The sequence below is a fragment of the Salmo trutta genome, chromosome 13, assembly GCF_901001165.1.
Source record: "Salmo trutta chromosome 13, fSalTru1.1, whole genome shotgun sequence".
Lineage (NCBI taxonomy): Eukaryota > Metazoa > Chordata > Actinopteri > Salmoniformes > Salmonidae > Salmo > Salmo trutta.
In genome coordinates, this window is record NC_042969.1 from 56,762,500 (window position 1) to 56,787,983 (window position 25,484).

Below are 25,484 nucleotides of genomic sequence, written 5' to 3' on the forward strand. Positions count from 1 at the left end.
GGGGATCTGCTAGGCAGCACCACGACAAGCAGGTCTAACGACCTAGCTGGGGATCTGCTAGGCAGCACAGTTGTGCAACGCTTCTTAGTATAATTGATTATAACTGTACTTTACTGTTTCCTTTCCTTCCCTTCCACTGACCCCTCACCTTGATCTCCTTGCGGGTCTCTCCGGGTTTGAACACCAGCGTTCCCTCGCTGTACTCGTAGTCAGACCCGGCGTTGGCTGAGCCGTCCTCGGTCCGGTAGTCCAAGTAGAAGGTGCTCTCCCCCAGGCCCCCTTGACACACCACAGCCAGCCTCAGTACGCCGCAGTTCTCCATACACTGGCTGTGGGTGCTCTCGAACGCCAGGCGGCTGCACTCGGCCAGGTCGTCGTCCTCGCAGACCACTTCCTCGTCCACGGCGGCGGCGCGGCGTGAGTGGTCGGCGGCGTGCCTCTTGAGCACGTTGCCGGCGCCGGTCATCATGCGCGTAGCCTGGATGCGGTAGAAGGCACGGCTCTTCTGCTGATGGAGGAGGGCGTAGTAGTTGGCTAGATCTACCAGCTGATCCAGCTCCTTGTCCGGAAACTTCTGTTTCAGCTGCTTCAGGATGCGGATCACCTGGGGCAGAGGAATAGGGGGTGAAAAAAAGAGGCACACAGACACACAACCTCGACATAGAAAGTTTGTAACTCTTGTAGGTTCAGAACGTTTATAGCTCTTAATAGTCTCCTTTGCTTGAGTGTGTTTGTATGTGTGGTTGAGGTGGGTGTAGCCTCTTCATCTCTTTTTACTCTCTCTAGCCCTATCTATTCCTGAGAGGGGCTATGTGGGTGTACCCTCTTCATCTCTCCATCTCTTTTTACTCTCTCTAGCCCTATCTATTCCTGAGAGGGGCTATGTGGGTGTACCCTCTTCATCTCTCCATCTCTTTTTACTCTCTCTAGCCCTATCTATTCCTGAGAGGGGCTATGTGGGTGTACCCTCTTCATCTCTCCATCTCTTTTTACTCTCTCTAGCCCTATCTATTCCTGAGAGGGGCTATGTGGGTGTACCCTCTTCATCTCTCCATCTCTTTTTACTCTCTCTAGCCCTATCTATTCCTGAGAGGGGCTATGTGGGTGTACCCTCTTCATCTCTTCATCTCTTTTTACTCTCTCTAGCCCTATCTATTCCTGAGAGGGGCTATGTGGGTGTACCCTCTTCATCTCTCCATCTCTTTTTACTCTCTCTAGCCCTATCTATTCCTGAGAGGGGCTATGTGGGTGTACCCTCTTCATCTCTCCATCTCTTTTTACTCTCTCTAGCCCTATCTATTCCTGAGAGGGGCTATGTGGGTGTACCCTCTTCATCTCTCCATCTCTTTTTACTCTCTCTAGCCCTATCTATTCCTGAGAGGGGCTATGTGGGTGTACCCTCTTCATCTCTCCATCTCTTTTTACTCTCTCTAGCCCTATCTATTCCTGAGAGGGGCTATGTGGGTGTACCCTCTTCATCTCTCCATCTCTTTTTACTCTCTCTAGCCCTATCTATTCCTGAGAGGGGCTATGTGGGTGTACCCTCTTCATCTCTCCATCTCTTTTTACTCTCTCTAGCCCTATCTATTCCTGAGAGGGGCTATGTGGGTGTACCCTCTTCATCTCTCCATCTCTTTTTACTCTCTCTAGCCCTATCTATTCCTGAGAGGGGCTATGTGGGTGTACCCTCTTCATCTCTCCATCTCTTTTTACTCTCTCTAGCCCTATCTATTCCTGAGAGGGGCTATGTGGGTGTACATGAATGGGATGAGTATATCCTCTATAACTCTTTATTCCTCCCTCTCCCTTCCTCTCATACCTGTGTATCTCTCTCTCTCTCCCCCTCCCTACTGTACCTTTCTCTCTCCCTACTGTACCTCTCTCTCTCTCCCTACTGTACCTCTCTCTCTCTCTCCCTCTCCCTACTGTACCTTTCTCTCTCTCACCTGTATCCCTCTCTCTCCCCCTGATGTTCTTGAATCCCACTAACAGCAGATCTCTCTCTCTCTCTCACCTCCTTGCGGCTCTCGTCCAGCTCCTTGGTATTCTCTACGGTCACCATGGTGCTGTTGGAGTTGGGTAGGTAGGCCACGGTGCCCGCTGCATTGTTGGCCCCATCCTGGCAGTTCTCACTGGGCATCATTCCCACCGCCCCTCCCCTAGGTGGGAACTTTCCGTCCATAATCATCTCGAAGCCTTTCGGGGTTGTGTCCCCCTCCGTCTCCACGACGATGCCGTGCTTGTCGGCGCGGTAACGCTTGGCCATGTACTTGTAGAAGAGCAGGCGTCGGTCGGCGATCCAGGCCAGGATCACACACACTGGGAAGTAGAGCAGGGTGACCAGGGCCTCCCACACCTGAACACACACAAAGACAGGGGACCATTACAAGACATACATCCAAACTGGAAGGGTATTTATGCTGCAGTAGTTTATGTGTCGGGGGGCTAGGGTCAGTCTGTTATATCTGGAGTATTTCTCCTGTCTTGTCCTGTGGGAATTTAAGACTCGACCTCTCTCTCGACCTCTCTCGACCTGAGCCCTAGGACCATGCCTGAGGACTCTTTGCTGTCCCCAGTCCACCTGGCCGTGCTGCTACTCCAGTTTCAACTGTTCTGCCTGCGGCTATGGAACCCTGACCTGTTCACCGGACGTGCTACCTGTCCCAGACCTGCTGTTTTCAACTCTCTAGAGACAGCAGGAGCGGTAGAGATACTCTGAATGATCGGCTATGAAAAGCCAACTGACATTTACTCCTGAGGTGCTGACCTGTTGCACCCTCTACAACCACTGTGATTATTATTATTTGACCCTGCTGGTCATCTATGAACGTTTGAACATCTTGGCCATGTTCTGTTATAATCTCCACCTGGCACAGCCAGAAGAGGACTGGCCACCCCTCAGAGCCTGGTTCCTCTCTAGGTTTCTTCCTAGGTTCTGGCCTTTCTAGGGAGTTTTTCCTAGCCACTGTGCTTCTACACCTGCATTGCTTGCTGTTTTGGGTTTTAGGCTGGGTTTCTGTACAGCGCTTTGAGATATCAGCTGATGTAAGAAGGGCTTTATAAATACATTTGATTTTATACACATTTGCTAACATTTACACACACACACACACACACACACACACACACACACACACACACAAAAGTGTACCTCCACTACTCCGGGTGAGATGACAGAGAGGATGAGGAAGAGCCAGATATAGGCGAAGATACTCCAGAAGGCTGTGATGAAGAACACACGCAGGTGTTTGATCTTCCTGGTCTCTCCTTCAGGGATGACCCACACACAGATGGCGATGATCACAAACATGTTGAAGGCGGCGCTGCCCACAATGGTACCAGGGCCCAGCTCACCCGCCTCAAACCCATGCCCACACACCTAACACCGGGAGACAGAGAGAAAGACTTTTAGAGAACTTTTAGTGCAGTATAAATCAAAAAGGCTATGTACAAATTGTACATAAATGTTATATTGGTAAGATTTGACAATAACTTTAAAGTGGATATCCATTTCATTGTGTCATTTTCAGCTTCATTCCAGTATAATACACTGCTACTGATATGATGTCGCTGGGGGGGGGGTGTTTATGATGTGACACCCATTTATGAGTTGTGGTCGGGGGAGTCTTTATGATGTGACACCCACCTCTATGACAGACAGCAGGATCTCTGGCGCGGAGGAGCCTAGAGCCATCAGAGTCAGGTTGGACACAGTCTCGTTCCAGATACGTACAGTAGCCACAGACGTCTCACCGGTTGGCATGGTGATGGTCACCTCCTTCTCCTACAGGACAGAGAAAGGGGTCACACACAGGTCATCACTCTATTCCCCCCATAACATTCCAGTATCTCACCACCAGACTCATACATATCTTCATCTCATTTAGTTAGTTACTGTAAAAAAAAAACTGCTCATAGGCCTGAGATGGTGAGTAGTGGGAACCTACAGATTTCCTTCTTCTCCACATATATGCATGACGGATGGTATTTACGGTATCCTACCATGAAGGAAAGGGGACAATCTGTTATTCTAATCTAGTGAATGGAGGAGTGATCGATGACGGGCTATGGAGACTTAAGTTTTATTAGTTGTATGCATGGGATACACATGGTGTACACTGTAAATCAGGGTCACAGAGTGTTTATTGGTAGTCTTAAACAAATCTACTTTGAAACAAATGTATACACCTCACAAACATGGTTATGGGCTTAAAAAAGAAGACCCCTGTACCATGTCAGATATAGAGTTGAAATGTATTACTGAGAGGGCTTGTGCTCCTTGCCAGAGAGAGCCAGGCCTGTGCTCCTTGCCAGAGAGAGCCAGGCCTGTGCTCCTTGCCAGAGAGAGCCAGGCCTGTGCTCCTTGCCGCCAGCATAAGATCCAGACAATCTCATAGTGTGCTTAGGCTTGTATAACCTCAGGACATACACTGGAAAATCCTCCCTGTTGTAATACACTACACTTCAATTAGGCCGCTGGGGTGGTCTGAATCCTTCATAATGGATAAACTTCTGGTAATTACTATCCTAGTAGATGCTTGCATTATGAACTTATGAAAACAATTGTGTGTAATTTGCTGGGTCAGAGAGAAAATTGTAAAAGGGAGAAATCTATGCTATTCCAATCATGAACAATGATGTTGAACGCATGGTTGGCTATAAAGAGGACAATATTACAAAACAGATACAGTTGAAGTCGTAAGTTTACATACACCTTAGCCAAATGCATTTAAACTCAGTTGTTCACAATTCCTGACATTTAATCCTAGCAAAAATTCCCTGTCTTAGGATCACCACTGTATTTTAAGAATGTGAAATGTCAGAAAAATAGTAGAGAGGATGATTTATTTCAGCTTTGATTTCTTTCATCACATTCCCAGTGGGTCAGAAGTTTACATACACTCAATTAGTATTTGGTAGCATTGCCTTTAAATTACTGTAAGTCGCTCTGGATAAGGGCGTCTGCTAAATGACAAAAAAGAAAATACAAAAAAAATGTGTTGAACTTGGGTCAAACGTTTCGGGTAGTCTTCCACAAGCTTCCCACAATAAGTTGGGTGAATTTTGGCCCATTCCTTCTGACAGAGCTGGTGTAGCTGAGTCAGGTTTGTAGGCCTCCTTGCTCGCAAACGCTTTTTCAGTTCTGCCCACAAATTTTCTATAGGATTGAGGTCAGGGCTTTGTGATGGCCACTCCAATACCTCGACTTTGTTGTCCTTAAGCCATTTTGCCACAACTTTGGAAGTATGCTCGGGGTCATTGTCCATTTGGAAGGTTGAAAAAGTTGAAAAACGAGTTTTAATGACTCCAACCTAAGTGTAGGTAAACTTCCGACTTCAACTGTAACTAGTAAATTCACAATGGTGTTCGATGGCCAAACAATGAACTGAAATGGATTAATGACTTATGAAAAAATCATAAACAGCCCCGGTTAATTGATTATTGAATCGATTCCAGGGCTAGAATCTATTTCAGTTTGTTGAAAACACGTCTTTTTGTGGGACTAGAAAAACATGCCCAGAACATAAAATAACTCTATTAACCACTTCCCATGTTTTTCAAACAATGGTTCTGCTGCGGAACTGTATCACTTTCATTCCTGGTTCTGTTTCTTGAAAATGTTCGTTATTTTCCGGTTGTCGGTTCTGTTCTCTGAACCGGTTCCAACCCAGGGGTAGAATCTATATCAGTTTATTGAGTCAGCAGAGAAATATTGAAATATTGGAATTCCATATGGCCCCAAAGTCAGTCACTCCAAGAATATGAAAACCCAAACCTAGAAATAACACGTTCGTTTGAGCTGTCTGTGGTAACACCGAGAAGCAAGGCGGCATTCCTGGAGAAAGAAACTGTTATGTCTATCACCCCTGCGGAGGCGAGTTTTACAATGCCTTTATTATAGAGTGTTACGATGTTCACTGTGTTTGAGTGACAGTTAATGTAGTCTAGGGAGAGGTCTGGGAGGAGAGCCAACCACTGGGTCTAAGAGTGGGAGAGCTCTCTCTGTAAAAATAGCATCTCTTCATTCTATTTCTATGTCATTTTCATTATGTGGTGAATGAGACGACATCCCTAGTACAATGCTTTAACAACTCTATCATATGGGTCAATCTGTCACACAGTACCAACCTGTGAGGTTATGACCTCGATAGAGGCCATGAAGCGGTCTGCGATGATGGACACTCCCAGGAACATGTACATGAGGCAGGTGAAGTAGACCACTGCCCTGGCCACCTGGTCGCCCAGCCCGGGGCTCAGGGGCTTCCACACGGGCAGCAGGGTGCCCGGCCTGCACACCACCGGCTGCGAGCACTTTGAACTGCCGCCCAGCCCCGTACTGCTGTTGCTCCAGAACTCCGGAGACATGGAGGGATAGGACATGATGGAGATGGAGCGGTTCTCTTCCTCTCCTCCTCCTCGTAGAGACTCCAGGACGCAGGGCGAAGGAAGGGGGAGGAGGAGGAAGAGGAGGAAGGGGACAGAGGCAGAGAGAGAGGTGGAGAGGAGTGCCATGGTGGAGAATGCCGGGGGAAGAGATGGATGAGGCAGATGAAGAGAGAGACGGGGAGAAGATTCCGGGCGTGGCTGGGAGGGGTAGGACTAGCTCACCTAGGAGGAGAGAGAGATGGATAGAACAGTAGAGAGAGAGAAGAGAACAATACTTGATTAGATGTTGGGTGGAGCCAGCAGCAAACATACACCAGCCTTTCATTGGCCTGTATGGAGAACGAGATAAATAAACCATCTCCCTCAAAATATATTTTTTTAGCTAAATAAAAATGTTCCACATTTGATAACTGAATCATGAGCCATTATTGCGGTTTACATAGAACAAATAATTTTTAACCATCGTCCTTGTTTCCATTTGCTGTTGAAGGTTTCCAACTGCAATATGCGAACAAAAATGTCAACATGCAATTGAATAGTAAATGTTAACGTCATGCCCTTGAATCAAGAATATAAACCTTTCACGGCTATTCAACTTGGAGGAGCCCACATTGGCTTACATGCTCTCTGCTTCCTATTGACGAGAGAGAGAGAGAGAGAGAGAGAGAGAGAGAGAGAGAGAGAGAGAGACAGATGGAGAGAGTCAGATGGAGAGAGTCAGATGGAGAGAGTCAGATGGAGAGAGAGAGACAGACAGAGTGAGATGGAGGGAGAGACTGACAGAGAAAGATGGGGGGAGCTGTCTGAATAGAACACATGGCTCTGAATGGGCTCATTAAAGCCCAAAGCGGAGGGAGAATGTTGGCTCTAGAGAGAGAGAGAGAGAGAGAGAGAGAGAGAGAGAGAGAGAGAGAGAGAGAGAGAGAGAGAGAGAGAGAGAGAGAGAGAGAGAGAAGGCTGGGGTTTGGATGGGAGAGATAGTTCATGGTGGTTTCTGTGATGCCACTGACAGCTCTGTTCCAACTGGCTTCGTGACAATGTACCAGGCTCTCCACAAAGACCTGTTCCCTCGGTCGAGAACACAATGACCCTGAGAGCCCGAACACTGAGCAGCAAGACACTCAGAAACTCTAACACACTCTCTCTCACTGTAAAAGTGGGTCAGAGTCCATGGCTGACTGGCAGTGTGTTTTTGAAGCAGTATGTACAGAAAGTTAGTTGGTTTGCTTGTTTACTCTACTAGGTTGAGTCCCAAATGGCATCCTATTTGTTATATTAGTGCACTACTTTTGATCAGGGCCCTTAGGGAATAGGGTGCTATTTCATTTGGGATAAAGGCCTAGTGAGTATAATTGTTGAACAGATACAACTTTAGGCCTGTACACACACTCACGTATCCAGTTTGTGAGGGTATTTATGTGTATACAGTACCTGTTATTCAACCATTCGTTCACCAGGTGTTATATACAGTACATTGTATCTGTATTGTGTTCCTGCTCTCTGGGTTTGATTGTGGATACATACAGTGTGTGTAGTTTCTGGGTGCAGTGTGTGAGCACCATCTGTAAGGGAGAATGTGTAGAGCAGAGAGCTAGTTAAGCAGATTACAGGCACAATGAGAGACCTACTGAGGGTAGCCTTGGGTGTAGACGTCTGTTCACACACATGCACGCACACACGACCTCTCTCTCCATCTTTCTCTCGCTCTCGTTATCTCTCGATCTCTCACACTCTTTCTCTCTCTCCATCACCTTCTTTATCTTTGTCTCTCACGTTGTCAGTCCAGATTTAACATTATAGAGCAGCTGAAGGCCCTTCAAAGCATATCCATCTCAATACACTTGTCGAGATACAGTATTATTCACCAGGCACCAGGCAACAATGAGTAGGATTGAGTATCCCTATGTCAAGAATGATATATTGAGAGGCTACCCACAAATCCATAATCTGATGCTTTTGCAATAGGAATACCTCAGGTTATATGCAACGCATTGCTGCTACTGCAGAGTTTCAGGTTAGACTCAGTCTGGGCTTCCATGTAATTGGTCTTAATTAACAACAATATAAGATATTTCCCATACGTGCGTGCGTACACATACACACTCACTTAAACACACACTCGCACGCACACACACACACAATTTTGGCCCAAACACACACACACCTCCAGTGTGCAGTTGTGTTCTGTCTCTGTCCTCTCAGACTGACAGTCCAGTCTGGCTCTGTGTGTTTGCTTAGAGATGACTGTCTAATGATGGAGGGCCGATGTAGTTCCATTTCCATACTGCACTCTACCAGACTGCACCTCCAGCACCACACCTGAATACCAAGCAGGAGAATAGAGAGGACACTGGGGGAAGAAGTGTCGGCTGGCTGCTTACACTGGGCCTGAACTGTTCAGAGAGCAACACTCTTAATGTCTCTCAAATGGCACCCTATTTCATATAAAATCCATTACTTTTGACCAGGGCCCATAGGGCTCTGGTGAAAAGAAGTGCACTATATAGGGAATATGCTGCCATTTGGGATGCATCCTCTATTTCAAATGTATAGTGTTTGTGTTGTGTTCCTCTGTGACCTGTTAACCAGAGCCATTCCGAGACTGGGGGACGAGATGGAGGGATGCTGCAGGACAAAAAGAGAAACAAGGAATCTGAAGAGATGTTAAAATGGGATATGTGATGAAGAGGATGGGGGAGGTGTCCATGACAGGAGGGTTGCTGATACTCAGCATGATGGACAAGGAGAAGGGTACAATTAATGTAGAGAGTGAACAAGAAGGAGAGAGAGAGACAGAAGAGCAGAGCGAGAGAGGACAAGAAAGAGGATGAGAGGAAGGGAGTGAGAAAACCATAGAGCGAGAGATGAGAGAGAAAGAAAGAGTAAAAATGAAAGAGAGTGGGGTAGTCCTGCCATGATGAGTGTGTTAATAGATATTCTCAGCACGGCCAGAGTGTTTCCATGGCGACCTGGTGAACATTTGGGAGAGTGATCTATCACAGATGGAACGGGAGAGAGAAGAAGAGAGGAAGGAGAGAGAAGAAGAAGAGAGGAAGGAGAGAGAGAAGAAGAAGAGAGGAAGGAGAGAGAGAAGAAGAAGAGAGGAAGGAGAGAGAGAAGAAGAAGATAGGAAGGAGAGAGAAAAGAAGAAGAGAGGAGGAAACAGAGAGCCTAGGAGGACTCTTTGTCACAAGCATACTGCCTTCCATGGACGTGCCCACTGGTGTCCTGTGGGGCTGGGTATTGTGGGGAAGGGCTCTCCAAGCAGCCTGGTTGGCTAGGCTGGGACTGGTGGCGACTGGGGGCCTGGGGTATGTATAGCTGCCTCAGCAAAACTGTTGAACCGCACTCACATACCACAGCTAAATCACAATGACCACAGGCTGACCGTAGCCATACACACACACACACATGAACGCACAGACACACGCATGGACGCACAATGGACATTGACAATGAACATTGAATCCAGATGTAGCCAGGTGGTAAAAGCACATAGCTGTATTCATTTATATCCACTTAATAGCACTGTCCCTTTAAGAGAGCTGTAAATAATGTGTGCAAGCGGTTATGGGATTGCGCCTCCACAATATGTAAGAGTGAGAGCAAGCAATTACACTGGAGAGCTGTTGTAATCCATCACAGGGAGGAGACTGGAGAGCTGTTGTAATCCATCACAGGGAGGAGACTGGAGAGCTGTTGTAATCCATCACAGGGAGAAGACTGGAGAGCTGTTGTAATCCATCACAGGGAGGAGACTGGAGAGCTGTTGTAATCCATCACAGGGAGGAGACTGGAGAGCTGTTGTAATCCATCACAGGGAGGAGACTGGAGAGCTGTTGTAATCCATCACAGGGAGGAGACTGGAGAGCTGTTGTAATCCATCACAGGGAGGAGACTGGAGAGCTGTTGTAATCCATCACAGGGAGGAGACCCTCGCTAGAAGCCTGTGTTTTAGAATAAGGAAGTTGATGGCTGCAAACTTTCTACTTTTAAACTCGGACAAAACAGAGATGCTTGTTCTAGGTCCCAAGAAACAAAGAGATCTTCTGTTGAATCTGACAATTAATCTTGATGGTTGTACAGTCGTCTCAAATAAAACTGTGAAGGACCTTGGCGTTACTCTGGACCCTGATCTCTCTTTTGAAGAACATATCAAGACTGTTTCAAGGACAGGTTTTTTCCATCTACGTAACATTGCAAAAATCTGAAACTTTCTGTCCAAAAATGATGCAGAAAAATTTATCCATGCTTTTGTTACTTCTAGGTTAGACTACTGCAATGTTCTACTTTCCGGCTACCCGGATAAAGCACTAAATAAACTTCAGTTAGTGCTAAATACAGCTGCTAGAATCCTGACTAGAACCAAAAATGTGATCATATTACTCCAGTGCTAGCCTCCCTACACTGGTTTCCTGTAAAGGCAAGGACTGATTTCAAGGTTTTACTGCTAACTTACAAGCATTACATGGGCTTGCTCCTACCTATCTTTCCGATTTGGTCCTGCCGTACATACCTACACGTACGCTACGGTCACAAGACGCAGGCCTCCTAATTGTACCTAGAATTTCTAAGCAAACAGCTGGAGGCAGGGCTTTCTCCTATAGAGCTCTGTTTTTATGGAATGGTCTGCCTAACCATGTGAGAGACGCAGACTTGGTCTCAACCTTTAAGTCTTTACTGAAGACTCATCTCTTCAGTAGGTCCTATGATTGAGTGTAGTCTGGCCCAGGAGTGTGAAGGTGAACGGAAAGGCTCTGGAGCAACGAACCGCCCTTGCTGTCTCTGCCTGGCCGGTTCCCCTCTCTCCACTGGGATTCTCTGCCTCTAACCCTATTACAGGGGCTGAGTCACTGGCTTACTGGTGTTCTTCCATGCCGTCCCTAGGAGGGGTGCGTCACTTGAGTGGGTTGAGTCACTGACGTGGTCTTCCTGTCTGGGTAGGCGACCCCCCCCTTGGGTTGTGCCGTTGCGGAGATCTTTGTGGGCTATACTCGGCCTTGTCTCAGGATGGTAAGTTGGTGGTTGAAGTTATCCCTCTAGTGGTGTGGGGGCTGTGCTTTGGCAAAGTGGGTGGGGTTATATCCTGCCTGTTTGGCCCTGTCCGGGGGTATCATCGGATGGGGCCACAGTGTCTCCTGACCCCTCCTGTCTCAGCCTCCAGTATTTATGCTGCAGTAGTTTATGTGTCGGGGGTCTAGGGTCAGTCTGTTATATCTGGAGTATTTCTCCTGTCTTATCCGGTGTCCTGTGTGAATTTAACTATGCTCTCTCTAATTCTCTCTTTCTCTCTCTCGGAGGACCTGAGCCCTAGGACCATGCCTCAGGACTACCTGGCATGATGACTCTTTGCTGTCCCCAGTCCACCTGGTCGTGCTGCTGCTCAAGTTTCAACTGTTCTGCCTGCGGCTATGGAACCCTGACCTGTTCACCATACGTGCAACCTGTCCCAGACCTGCTGTTTTCAACTCTCTAGAGACAGCAGGAGCGGTAGAGATACTCTCAATGATCGGCTATGAAAAGCCAGACTGGAGAGCTGTTGTAATCCATCGTGGGGAGGAGACTGGAGAGGAAAGATGGAGGAAGTGGATGAACAGTTGGAATCAAGCAGCGCGTCGAGCAAAGTTGGTGAAGACGAATGTTCTGAACGGGACTACAGTCGTATCCAAAACTGGAACAAAAAGGAAATTGTCTAAAATTGGAGTGGAGGATACGTGTATGAATGATAATGAATCGCTTCTGGTTGGGATCCGTTTGTTAAGGATGCGGGAGAACCATTTGAGGTGTTGAAAATGGTGAAGTATGAGCTGGGAAAAGTGGAGTCTGTCAGAGTGACCAGGAGTGGTCTTATTTTGATTCATTGTATTTCTGAAGACCAGAGGAAGATAGCAGAATCCAGACAACAGAAGTTTTGAACTTCGGAGTAGAGCACCAGTCAAAGGAGTCATCTCAGGGGTGACGATGGATGTTCAGGTTGAATCACTGAAGAGAATTCCTGGTGTGATTGGTGGCCAGCGTCTGACCCGCTGGGTGAATGGAGAAAAATAAGAACGTTTGTCGGTCCTGTTGTTTTTTGATAAAGAGCAAATACCTACACATGTGAAGCTTGGTTAAGGTACGCTGTAGGAGCTTTCGTAAACAAACCACTGCAGTGTAAGAATTGTAAAGGATTTGGTCATGTTTCAAGTGTGTGCAGATGAACAGAGTATACTGAAGAACGGTGTGTAGAAGGATGGCGGTGTTGCAATTGTGGTGGGGATCATGATCCTGAGTTCCTGGAGTGCTCTGTAAGGGTGAAGGAGACTGAGGTAGCAAATGTTAGAGCGGCCAATCGAATCTCCTATGCGGAAGCGATTAAAATAATTGAGAAAACAAGTGATGCTAGTGAAGATATGGTAGTGGATACACCACAGCCTGTAGTAAATGTTTTCTGCCAGGCAAAATATACCCTGTGTGTTAAAAAGGTGGATTTTGTGGTGTTCGATGCCACAGTTATTAACTGTACGGCACAAGTCTCAAAGACATCTAAGAAACTGGACATTATTGTGGCTGCGGCTGAAAAGGTTTTGACTTGTAAGGGGCACTGGCGCCGGAAGACCTGCCCTCCCAGGTTCCCCTTTAGCCTGTGTAGGGATCAGATCTGTTTTAATAAAAAAATTTACATAAAAGTTTTTTGATTTAGTTTATTTTTTAGGTTATGTTTGGTTCTAACTAAACAGAGTAAAAACTTGCGGACGACTAGTAAAGCTCAAACCAAATGTATTCACCCACTGGGTCACACAGCTGCATAAGACAAAAACATATTTACACAAGCACATCTATTTATAACTTTCTCCTATGCTGCGTCTCCCCCTTACACATCTGGACAGCCAATACATACAGTGAGGGAAAAAAGTATTTGATCCCCTGCTGATTTTGTACGTTTGCCCACTGACAAAGAAATGATCAGTCTATAATTTTAATGGTAGGTTTATTTGAACAGTGAGAGACAGAATAACAACAAAAAAATCCAGAAAAACGCATGTCAAAAATGTCATAAATTGATTTGCATTTTAATGAGGGAAATAAGTATTTGACCCCTCTGCAAAACATGATTCCCTTACATTAGGTTAAATAAACGTTTTATTTTACACTCGTACCAGAATATATCATATTTTGCATAATCTGCAGCATTTTGTAATATTTCTGCCAGATGGTCATGTTAGCCTGTTGATACTTTCACATTGACATGGTGATGTTAGCTTCTTGCTAGCTGAATACCAGTGTTCTCAGAACCACGTTGTGGAGTTGTTAACATTATTTGAAGCGCGAGTAATTATCAGAAGGACATTCTATTTCATATAAAGCTTTAGGTGTTGTATTTTCTTAAATTTTTTTATTGTTATTTATATTTTATTTATTTAACTAGGCAAGTCAGTTAAGAACAAATTCTTATTTTCAATGACGGCCTAGGAACAGTGGGTTAACTGCCTTATTCAGGGGCAGAACGACAGATTTGTACCTTGTCAGCTTGGGGATTCGAACTTGCAACCTTTCGGTTGCTAGTCCAACGCTCTAACCGTGCAGGGGAGCTGGGGGGGGGGGGGGGGGGGTAGACACTTGGGACGCGATGGACCATGTGGAAGGAATGAATATGGTTGGCAAATTAATCGCTGTCACGTTCCTCTTAATTTAACTAGCTGCCCACAGCTCATACATCTCAATAAACAATGTTGGTAAGTTGTTCCTCTTTTAAATTGGCATTTGCTACGATTTAATTTATTTGGGGAACGTGAAACAATCCTCTTGGCCAAGTAAGATGAGGATCTACTGTTCCATGCGGGGTTAGGGTTTCACGTGGACAGTGTGTTTGTGTGTGTTCATATTGTTTTATGACAAAATGTATTTTGAGTTTTCATGCACGATGTCATTTTGTTGATGGACATTTGCACTCAGACATTTGACATGTTACAAAGTCCATTCTAACTGTGAACGTTGTGGTCTTTGTATTTTCTTCGTGACCTGAGCTTAGATGGGGTACAGAGAAATGGATGTTGTTGTAAGAATGTATAAGATTGCTTCATTTAAGGTTGGGTAAGAATATGCATGTTATGGAAGGAATGTATTTGAACTAACTTGAACAAACAATAATAGCCGATGACTTCGCCGATAGCTCTGTTATTGAGGAAAGTATACATACTATGCCTGTGATATGTTTATTTTTGATTTTTATTTCAGCTTTATTTAACCAGGTAGGCAAGTTGAGAAGTTCTCATTTACAATTGGGACCTGGCCAAGATAAAGCAAAGCAGTTCGACAACATACAACAACAGAATTACACATGGAGTAAAACAAACATACAGTCAATAATACAGTCGAAAAATAAGTCTATATACAATGTGAGCAAATGAGGTGAGATAAGGGAGGTAAAGGCAAAAAGGCCATGGTGGCAAAGTAAATACAATATAGCAAGTAAAACACTGGAATGGTAGATTTGTAGTAGAAGAAAGTGCAAAGTAGAAATAGAAATAATGGGGTGCAAAGGAGCAAAATAAATAAATAAATACAGTAGGGGAAGAGGTAGTTGTTTGGGCTAAATTATAGATGGGCTATTGTCACAATTCCCACCGACGGTGGCGCCCCCTCCTGCTCGGGTGGCGCTCGGCGGTCGTCGTCACCGGCCTATTAGCTACCACTGATTCCCTTTTTTGGTTTTCCCTTCTTTTTGGTTGTGTGCAGCTGTGTTAGTTTGGTTAATTAGCGGGGCTATTTATGTTAGCTGGTCCGCTTCCGTGTTGTGCGGGATTATTACGATTGTGACGGCGCTATTTTACGCCGTGTGTATTTTCTCCCCTGTGTTTGGGAGTATTTGTTTTGTGTGAGTGTAAATTAAATACGCCACTACCCTGTGCTCGCTGCTTCCTGTGCCTCATTCCTTCACCACGACTGCCAACCCGTTACAGCTATGTACAGGTGCAGTGATCTGTGAGCTGCTCTGACAGCTGGTGCTTAAAGCTAGTGAGGGAGATAAGTATTTCCAGTTTCAGAGATTTTTGTAGTTCGTTCCAGTCATTGGCAGCAGAGAACTGGAAGGAGAGACGGCCAAAGGAGGAATTGGCTTTGGGGGTGACCAGAGAGATATACCTGCTGGAGCGCGTGCTACAGGTGGGTGCTGCTATGGTGACCAGTGAGCGGAGATAAGGGGGGACTTTACCTAGCAAGGTCTTGTAGATGACCTGGAGCCAGTGGGTTTGGCGACGAGTATGAAGCGAGGGCCAGCCAACGAGTGGCTGTGTGGTATGTATGTGTGGTTGTAATATGTGGTTGTCCCAACCAGCTATCTGAAGATGAATGCACTGTAAGTCGCTCTGGACAAGACTGTCTGCTAAAAGATTCAAATGTAAATGAAGCTGTAAGGTATATAAGGAGCTTTATGCTCATTCCTGCCTTGGTCACTGGACCCGTTGTCTGCTGAAGCATTGCGGTGGCTTTTTTGTTAGAGATTATTATTATTTCTTATTATTATTATTATACTTTGTTTTTACTGTTAAGTTTGAAGGTAAAATCTAAAAGGAAGCTTTAAGATTTCCTTACTGATAGATCTAAGTCCTGGATTAAGACTTTTCTTTCACCATTGAACAACTACTTGTATTGTAATAAAGGTCAGACCACGTTTTCTAGTTACAAAAGCTGTGCTTCTCATACAATTAATTATAATAGACCAAAAGCTGTGCCTCTCATACAATTAATTATAATAGACCAAAAGCTGTGCCTCTCATACAAATAATTATAATAGACCAAAAACTGTGCATTGGTAGCCTAACAAGGTGTTGGATAAGGGCGCTGAACATATCTTGATTTATCTGCTTATCATATTGCTTGTGTTAGTCGTGATGATAATAATAATAATAATAAATAATAATAATAATAATAATAATAATAATTAGGGACTATTCTACCCGTTCACCTTATTATTTTAAAACCCTGTGTCTTGAAAAGAGTCATACAAATGCATGTTGGTAAACTCAGGGAGAGTTTTATAAGTGAAAAAGCCCTTACAGGCTTGGTTGAGTTCAGTGTCTATCCGAGTTGGCCTTTCTGAAAGGTTGAGCAGCCATTATCGGCCTGGCAGGTGTCAGACACGGAATCACTAGCTGCAGTTGAATTAGCCAAGTAGTTTGAGTTGAGTTGCATAGCTGAAGGAGCGGTAACGTAGCTTTGTCAACACACAAGCTTCGGCTTCCAAACTTTGCATCAAACGCTTACTCAGGGAGACCTGTTCTGCTAGACCATGCTGTCCAGGCCACTTTAGTCAGTGTGACAGAAGTGAAAGCACAAAGAGATAGAATCACATCTATCCTCCTCCTATCGAACATACAGTGACTGTGAATCCCTCTTCTATCTCTAGTGATATGGCCAAGCCACTGACATATTTCTTTGTTGGACATTTTTAGAAAATCTATTTTCAAATGATCAAGTAACTAAAGTAAAAACAGATCATGATCCAACTCATCTGACACACAGTATCTAGGAAATAATGACTATGCGTTCCAAACAGCACCCTATTCCCTATGTAGTGCACTACTTTTGACCAGGACCCAGGGCACTCTGGTCAAAAGTATTGCACTATAGATAGTAGGGTGCCACTTGAGACTACAGTAAACTTCATTATAAACAGGATGTATGTACACATGTATTTAACCAAAGGGCAGTTCTGGCGTGTGTCCCCCGCTCCTCCTCTTCCTGGGACTACTTCAGGCTTGCTGGTGCTGGCAAAACCCCAACAGGATACACAAGACAGCGTCCATTTTGGCTCAGCACAGAGCCTGGCAAAACCCCAACAGGATACACAAGACAGCGTCCATTTTGGCTCAGCACAGAGCCCTGCCTGACCAATGGGAGGGTGGATGCCTCTGTAACCAATTGCCTGACTATACACTGTGATGGGCGATCATTTATGTTTAATACAGTGCTGTACATCAATACATCATATTACGTTTAGCTATGTCATGCTCGAAGCAATAATATTAGCTCATATTCAAGGTTTAACGGGATATGGATGTTGAGGCCATGCGGTCAGGAGTCACCTGATGTAACTTTGTAATTCTATTCTCGTTAGCAAGGTTCAAATAATGTGTGATGCCTCTTGCATGCAGGTGACTAGTGACAGGCCATCTTGCCTCCTAAGACATTCTAAACAGGAAATCGATCCTAGATATCAATAACAGAGTGAATGAGAGGCTCTCACTGAGGAATCCATTACCACTATACTGCCCAGAAACACCTTGCTTGGCTTACTTTTCAAAGGAAAAGTACTTGGAGGAAAAACGCTAGTCTCAAAGAGCCTACCACTAACGACACAGAGATCCCTGTGGAGTGCTCCTACCATTAAACAATCTTCTAAACCCCCCCAGGTCGAGATGCCCGCCAAATAGCCTTCCAAAGAGGGCGCCTCGTCCCAGGGTGCTTCACTAATCTATTTCCGTTGTCCGTGGCCCTTTTCTGTCTGCCTCGCTGAGCTGGTTTAGACTCTACCCACCCAGAAACAAGTCTCTGTTGACAGCTCTGTCTATGCCAGGTGCCCTTCAGACGCCCTTACCAAACCCCCATGCCATCCCTCACCTGCTTTTTTGCGGGGCATCTAATTTTCTAAATGGACCATTTGTTCTCTCGGGGGGAAAAAAACACAAAAGCCGATTAAAGAGGTTGATTCCTTAATCAAACCAGATCAGAAGTGTAAAGCACTCAGTTTGATAAGTGTCTATCTGATTAGGGTCCTTTCACTCATTTTCCTAATTGGGATCTGTCTGCTTTCGCAGAGGCTTGAAATGCCATCATCAATCAAAGCTGATTGCTCAGAACAATTAAAGGGGAAAGTCAAAGCTGATCTCAATTCTTTATTAATGGTGAATTTCTACAGTTATATCCGTCTGCCAGAAACTATGCAGTACTAATGATACAGCTCACTTTCTCCATCTTTGAAGAATCCACACTGTCCTTATATCACCTTTATGTGTGACAAAGGAGGCTGATGGGAGGTGCTAAAGGAGGACGGGCTCATTGTAATGTCTGGAATGGAATCAACGGAATGGTACCAAACACATGGAAACAAAAAGTTTGTCTGCGTTCCATTAAAAATGTTTATTTTTTATTTAACTAGGCAAGACAGTTAAGAACAAATTCTTATTTACAATGATTTATCCATTGATACTATTCAAACCATTACAATGAGCCAGAGCTCCTATAGCTACTCCCACCAGCCTTCTCTGGTGTGTCAGTCCATTACAAAATGTCACCTGTTAGTGGGCAACACAGAGGCATCTGGGAAGCAGGGGGGGGGGGGGGGGGGGGGGTGTTTGACGTGGATGATGGCATCCCTCCGTCCCCATGGTCGGGACCCTCAGCGAAGAGAGGGAAATGGCCCGAGATGGGTCCTCCAATTAACACACGCCTGTCTGAACATAATCCTCACCCTGCTTAGTCAGAATAGGTGGAGGGGAGGGAGATGGACCGAGTGAGAAAGAGAGAGGGAGGGAGAGATATAGGAAGAGAGGTTGAGGGAGGGGAGAGAGGGTAGAGATGGAGAGAGAGGGGGGGAAGGAGGGGTGAGAGGGTAAAGATGGAGAGAGAGGGGGTGAGAGGGTAGAGATGGAGAGAGAGAGGGGTAAGGAGGGTAGAGATGGAGAGAGAGGGGGGGAAGGAGGGATGAGAGGGTAGAGATGGAGAGAGAGAGGGGGGGAAGGAGGGTAGAGATGGAGAGAGAGGGGGGGGAAGGAGGGGTGAGAGGGTAGAGATGGAGAGAGAGAGGGGTAAGGAGGGTAGAGATGGAGAGAGAGGGGGGGGGAAGGAGGGGTGAGAGGGTAGAGATGGAGAGAGAGAGGGGTAAGGAGGGTAGAGATGGAGAGAGGGGGGGGAAGGAGGGGTGAGAGGGTAAAGATGGAGAGAGAGAGGGGTAAGGAGGGTAGAGATGGAGAGAGAGGGGGGGGAAGGAGGGGTGAGAGGGTAGAGATGGAGAGAGAGAGGGGGGGAAGGAGGGGTGAGAGGGTAAAGATGGAGAGAGAGGGGAAGTTGAAGTAGGGGAGGAGAGAGAGCGCAAGAGGGAGGCAAAGCGAGGGAGGGAAGGGAGGAAGGTACATTGGAGATAGACAAAGGTCAATAGAAATGGAAAGACAGAGAGAGAAAGGTACAGAGATAGATGACAGCCAGGAAGAAGGAACAATGAGCTGGATAAACATATCAGATGAGAGAAAGAGAGATAGCGAGGTAGCAAGAGATAAATGTCTCCTCCTACACAGTTTCTGCGGTTCTACACGCTAAGAAAAAAGGGTTCCAAAAGGATTATTCAGCTGTCCCCATAGGAGAATCCTTTTTAGCTCCAGGTTGAACCCTTTCCACAGAGGAAATGAAGCTTACTGGAGCTTACTGGGCTAATGAAGCTTACTGGGTTCTTCAAAGGGTTCTCCTACGGGGACAGCGAATAACCCATTTTGATTCTAGATATCACCTTTTTTTTCTAAGATTGTACTGTACAGACTAGGTAGACTAATGTAACCTCAGACACCTCATCAGTGTTCCACTCATCTCCTCAAAAGCCCTGTCACAACCATAAACACACCACTCATCTCAGCACAGGAGTGGGTGCATCAGCTGTCACGCTCAACCAATTCATCTTCACCACGACAACCACATGAATATTAATAATGTGAACTAAATGCCAAATAACGCCCCAATTACGGTTCATATGGAACAAATGCCCTTAATAGTCATACATGCCGTTACTGTGATTGATGCTGTTGGCTCAATCTCACCTCAAGTACTGTACAGTACAGGATATTTGGAATTTCAACACGCTCACATCTTTCTCAGAGTCAACCTGACATTGTATCTCCTTGTGTACATAGAGACGTTGGCCAAGGATGCAAATTGAGAGCATCCTGTCGGGCTGTATCACCGCCTGGTACAGCAACTACACCGCCCACAACCGCAGGGCTCTTCAGATGGTGGTGCGATCTGCACAACGCATCACCGGGGGCAAACTGCCTGCCCTCCAGGACACCTACAGCACCCGATGTCACAGGAAGGCCAAAAAGATCATCAAGGATAACAACCACCCGAGCCACTGCCTGTTCACCCACTACCATCCAGAAGGCGAGGTCAGTACTGCTGCATCAAAGCTGGGACCGAGAGATTGAAAAATAGCTTCAATCTCAAGGCCATCAGACTGTTAAACAGCCATCACTAACACAGAGAGGCTGCTCCTACATACAGACTTGAAATCATTGGCCACTTTAATACATGGAACACTAGTCACTTTAATAATGCTACTTTAATAATGTTTACATATCTTACATTACTCATCTCATATGTATATACTGTATTTTATTCCATCTTGCCTATGCCGCTCGGTCATCGCTCATCCATATATTTATATGTACATATTCTTATTCATCCCTTTAGATTTGTGTTTATTAGGTAGTTGTTGTGGAATTGTTAGATTACTTGTTAGATATTGCTGCACTTTCAGAACTAGAAGCACAAGCATTTTACTACACTCGCATTAACATCTGCTAACCATGTGCATGTGACCAATAAAATGTGATTTGATTTGATTGCTTGGAAACTGCATGACCTTAATCTTAATTTAGTGTGTGTGTGTGTGGGAAGGGGAGAGGTGTGTGTGTGTGTGGTGAGGGGAGAGGTGTGTGTGTGTGTGGTGAGGGGAGAGGTGTGTGTGTGCGCCTTATCTGCTGTTGTGAGGCAGCTGGTTGTTGTTGCCGAAGTACTGTGTGTTGCCTCTTGAGAGAGAGGGGAGAGAGAAATGTGGGGTAGCCCAGGGAATGCTGTGTTTTTCAACTGGTGTTGCGTCTCTTAAAACACACACAGTCTAATGCACTCACACACTTTCTAACACATTCACAAAAGCAAGCACACAGAGAACACACACATTCACGCAACAGCAAACAGCGAGGCCAGGCTGAACATGGCAATTACCGTGTGAGGAGGAAGAGCATGTTCATCCTCTCTTACTCGTCAAACAAACAGGACTGATTGGTTTGTTCCAAATGCAAACACCCTATGATCTACATCCTCCAGACAGGAAGTACTTTACTGCTGATGGCAGGTCCATTACCCAGGGGCTGGAGGTTAATGTCATGGTAACATCACTTCCTGATCTTGGTCTCCGAGGTACATGATGTCACAGACACTGAAGAGAGTAGGGGGTTGTCGAAATGACTATACAGTAAACACCAGTTAAGGAATAATCAGATTAGGGAGAAAAGGTTGGAGTGTGTTAGTCTGGCTAGCGCCTAACTCAAAGTCCTCCTGACTTCAGTCTGGAAAGGCTATTTGGATGTTGTCGGCATGATGCGTCGATAATGAAGGAGCCGTGCTTTTTGATTGGTTCTCCTCTGTGTGTTTTAATTCTCACCCAGACCACACAAACAGCCTCAGAGCGCCGCCCCCTTCCAATACAACTGTTGGATTTTCAAATTCAAACAACGTGAGGTCTCAGCCCGCCACAAAAGACAAAAAGGTTTGAGAGAACCAATCAAAGCTCAACCAGAAATAAGCACAACTCTGCATTTCCAATGGCCTCCTGCCCAGACCAGTGTCTAACAGCTCTCCCAGGCTAGGAGTGGGTAGGGACAGTATGTGTTAAGTACTGAGACACATGGGGACTAAATAGAGGACTTGCTGATAATACTGTATGACAGCGGTATTCAACTCTTACCCTACGAGGTCCCGAGCCTGCTGGTTTTCTGTTCTACCTGATCATTAATTGCACACACCTGGTGTCCCAGGTCTAAATCAGTCCCTGATTAGAGGGTAACAATGAACAAATGCAGTTGTCCAGAGTTGAGTTTGAGGGCTGTATGGTATATTGAAGGGGTGTTATTGCATTAGGCTCTACAGCATATTCTAAACCGGGTGGTTCGAGCCCGGAATGCTGATTGGCTGACAGCCGTGGTATATTAGACCGTATACCACCGGTATGACAAAACATAGATTTTTACTGCTCTAATTATGTTGGTAACCAGTTTATAATAGCAATAAGGCACCTCAGGGGTTTGTGGTATATGGTCAATATACCATAGTTAAGGGCTGTATCCAGACACTCCGCGTTGCGCCGTATGTAAGAACAGCCCTTAGCCGTGGTATATTGACCATATACCACACCCCCTCGGGCCTTATTGCTTAAATAGTCTATAGGCTACAGCTGTACTGCACTGAGTATTTCTAGTTCATTTTCAATTGCATTGTCCTATTCTGAATGGTGAATAACATGTCAAATACTACTACCTCTGGACAATACAGCATTGTATTGTATTGAATGGTAATGTGTACAGTAGATGAAGAAACTCACTAACTCAGTCCTGATCGATCACTCTCTCACACACACACACACACACACACACACACACACACACACACACACACACACACACACACACACACACACACACCCTCTCAAAGTACAAGAGCAATGGTCTAGTCTATGTATAAGTGCAGTGTGTGGGGTAGTATTCTCTCAGTCACATGCCCTAGAGTGGAGTATGGATCCTTCTGTTTCTATCAGTTCCTCATTAGACCTAATCAGTGGAACCCAGATCACATGAAGTAAGATCATGTTGAATGAAGTCACATGATAAAACACAACCGAACTCCCTTGGCACTCGGGGACAATAATTGTCTTTATTGGAACTTGCATCTGAAAAGGTGGTGAACGCTGAGATAGAGAACTACCCAGACCCTCTCAGCCTATTTCATCAAGCAGAAGGGCTCTGAGGGAACTTCAGCATTGAGATTTAGGATGAACTAAGTCATCAGAGTGAATATTCTGTAATCAAATATGTCTGAAGAAGTCTGCACCGAAATATCACTCGCAACAGATCTGGAAGTCTATACAGAGGCTGAGGAGCTGGGCAGCCAATATTTTCAGAATAAAACGGTTTGCATTTGACAGCTTCACTTTATTGTCAGAAATAGCAAGTTCATGCAAAATAATAGCTGAACTCTTCAACTTTCATGACTGAGTGAGTGTGTTTGTTCAGTGTCAATGCTAATAAGGGGCAGGCAGGCTGTGTGCTGCTCCCCGCTGTCAGAGCGGTGCCTGGCACCGGCTATTGTGTTGGATTCTATAGAGGCCAGATGTGCTCTGTTCTGTCACGGCAGGAGATAAAGGTTGTGCCTTCCTCCTCCATCTCCCACCCCCTCGCATTCTGTCAGATAAGCCGGCGGGCATTGAAGATCCTCCCGGGAAAAAAAGTCAATTTGATGTAAACATCTCTGGTAGGGAAATGCACATATTGTTTATAATATTCACATTAAAATATGTCGCCTATTGGATGGAAACCTAGTTATTTAGTTGGTTTTTGCTGATATGACAATGTTCACAGTTACTAAAGCAAGTATAGAAGTGTTGCTGAAAATGCAGTCACGTGTATCCCAGTTCCTGAATTCCCTTGTTGGAATACTGGAGTGTGACGAGCTAGTGGTTGATTACAGCCTAGAAAGTGTCAGTTACCAGAGCTACAGACAAACCAGCATAGAGACCATGGGAGACTCATAGCGACGAAGCCCGACCTCATTGGCCAAGAAGAGGAATTGATTTGCCTCAGCAGCCAATCAATCCAAGTGCGGTAACTCAAAGGAGCAACATGATTGGTTGGTCCGGTCCCATCTATCTACCCGCAGGAAGGATTGATTTAGCTTAATTAAACTTCAATCACTTCCCTCAAGTAATCCTGCCTGCTCCCCAAGCTCTCACACATTCAAACAAGCACACCAAGAGACACACCCACAGAAGCTGGCTCTCTGCAGACCTAAGATGGCTTCTTCTCCACTGGTGGAAAAGCAACCCACCCTGTATCACACTGGCCGGTCCGCTCCTGGAAAGAACAGCTCAGTGGCTCGGTCTTGAAAAGGACAATCATTTGCTATTATGACATTTAAGGCTCATGTGGTATGAATACCTTACAGAGCTCACACACACACACACAAACTTCACAAACACATGCATACACCACATACACACCACAACCACACAAGATAATGCACTGCTGTCACCATTAAATCTACCCAGCATTAGCTCCGAGTAGCTAACTGAAAATACAACTTTGGGACTTAAAATATAAAAAATGATTATTCATAAATTATCTCAGTCAGGTTAAATATCAGCATACTGTAGGCTAGAATTCTTCTAAACATCTAATTACAAAGTTAAGCACCCTAAATCTGAGTAATATAATAAAACTAATACACAAGTTTCTTTTCCCAGACCGATCAAATTAGATTATGATTAGATATGATTGGATTTGCCCCTCTGTTGGAGCGGCCCTTATTTCCTCCATCTTGTGTTTACAGTGTAAGCCCCAGCCAACCAGCCTTCTCCTCTCTCCTGATTGGGCGTTGGGGAATATGGTGCTGAGGCTGACAGGCTCCATCTTCCCTATGTTGCCTGGCCTACTGCTGTGGTGGTCACACCTTTCTGAAGCCCCCCTCTCCTGGGTTCTATACAACACTGAGGATACGTTCCAAATGGCACCATATTCCCTACTTAGTACACTACTTTTGAGCAACCCTATGGACCCCACTCAAAAGTAGTGCACTACATAAGTAATAGGGTTCATTTGGGATACTTCTTTCACATGCATTGCTTGCTGTTTGGGGTTTTAGGCTGGGTTTCTGTACAGCACTTTGAGATTTCAGCTGATATACGAAGGGCTATATAAATAAATGTGATTTGATTTGATACACCCTGAATGTAATAGGAGTAGTCAGGTGCATCTGTCTTAGCTAGTATTCTTTTATTTCTCTACGCCTCTTTTACGAGATTCCCCTCTCCCTCACTATGTCATTTCTCCCCTACTCAATCGCCTTTTCCTCCCCTGTCTTCTAACTCTTTCTCTCTCCTCCTCTACTTTTTGTTTGATTTTCATCAGATTCTCTCTCTCTCTCTCTTTCCCCCCTCTCTCTATCTTTATCCCCTCTCTCTCTCCCTTTTTATCCCCCCTCTCTCTTTTTATCCCCCCTCGAACTACCCCCCCCTCGCTCTACCCCATCTATCTCTATCCCCCATCTATCTCTCTATCCTCTCCCCCATCTCTCTCTATCCT

General features: G+C 45.4%; 1 protein-coding gene across 2 annotated transcripts in view; it reads right to left on the minus strand.

Moving 5' to 3' along the window:
- The window catches only part of LOC115206122 (sodium/calcium exchanger 2), a 68,299-nt gene that overhangs the window by 23,802 nt on the left and 19,013 nt on the right, over nucleotides 1-25,484 (minus strand). For both annotated transcript variants that reach the window (XM_029772729.1, XM_029772730.1), the window contains exons 2-6: nucleotides 6,130-6,609; nucleotides 3,647-3,784; nucleotides 3,152-3,379; nucleotides 2,015-2,356; nucleotides 149-604 (exon numbers count right to left, since the gene is read on the minus strand). In XM_029772729.1, the coding sequence (XP_029628589.1) occupies nucleotides 149-604; nucleotides 2,015-2,356; nucleotides 3,152-3,379; nucleotides 3,647-3,784; nucleotides 6,130-6,513 (1,548 nt within the window). In that variant the 5' untranslated portion in view covers nucleotides 6,514-6,609. The remainder of the gene's footprint in view (nucleotides 1-148; nucleotides 605-2,014; nucleotides 2,357-3,151; nucleotides 3,380-3,646; nucleotides 3,785-6,129; nucleotides 6,610-25,484) is intronic.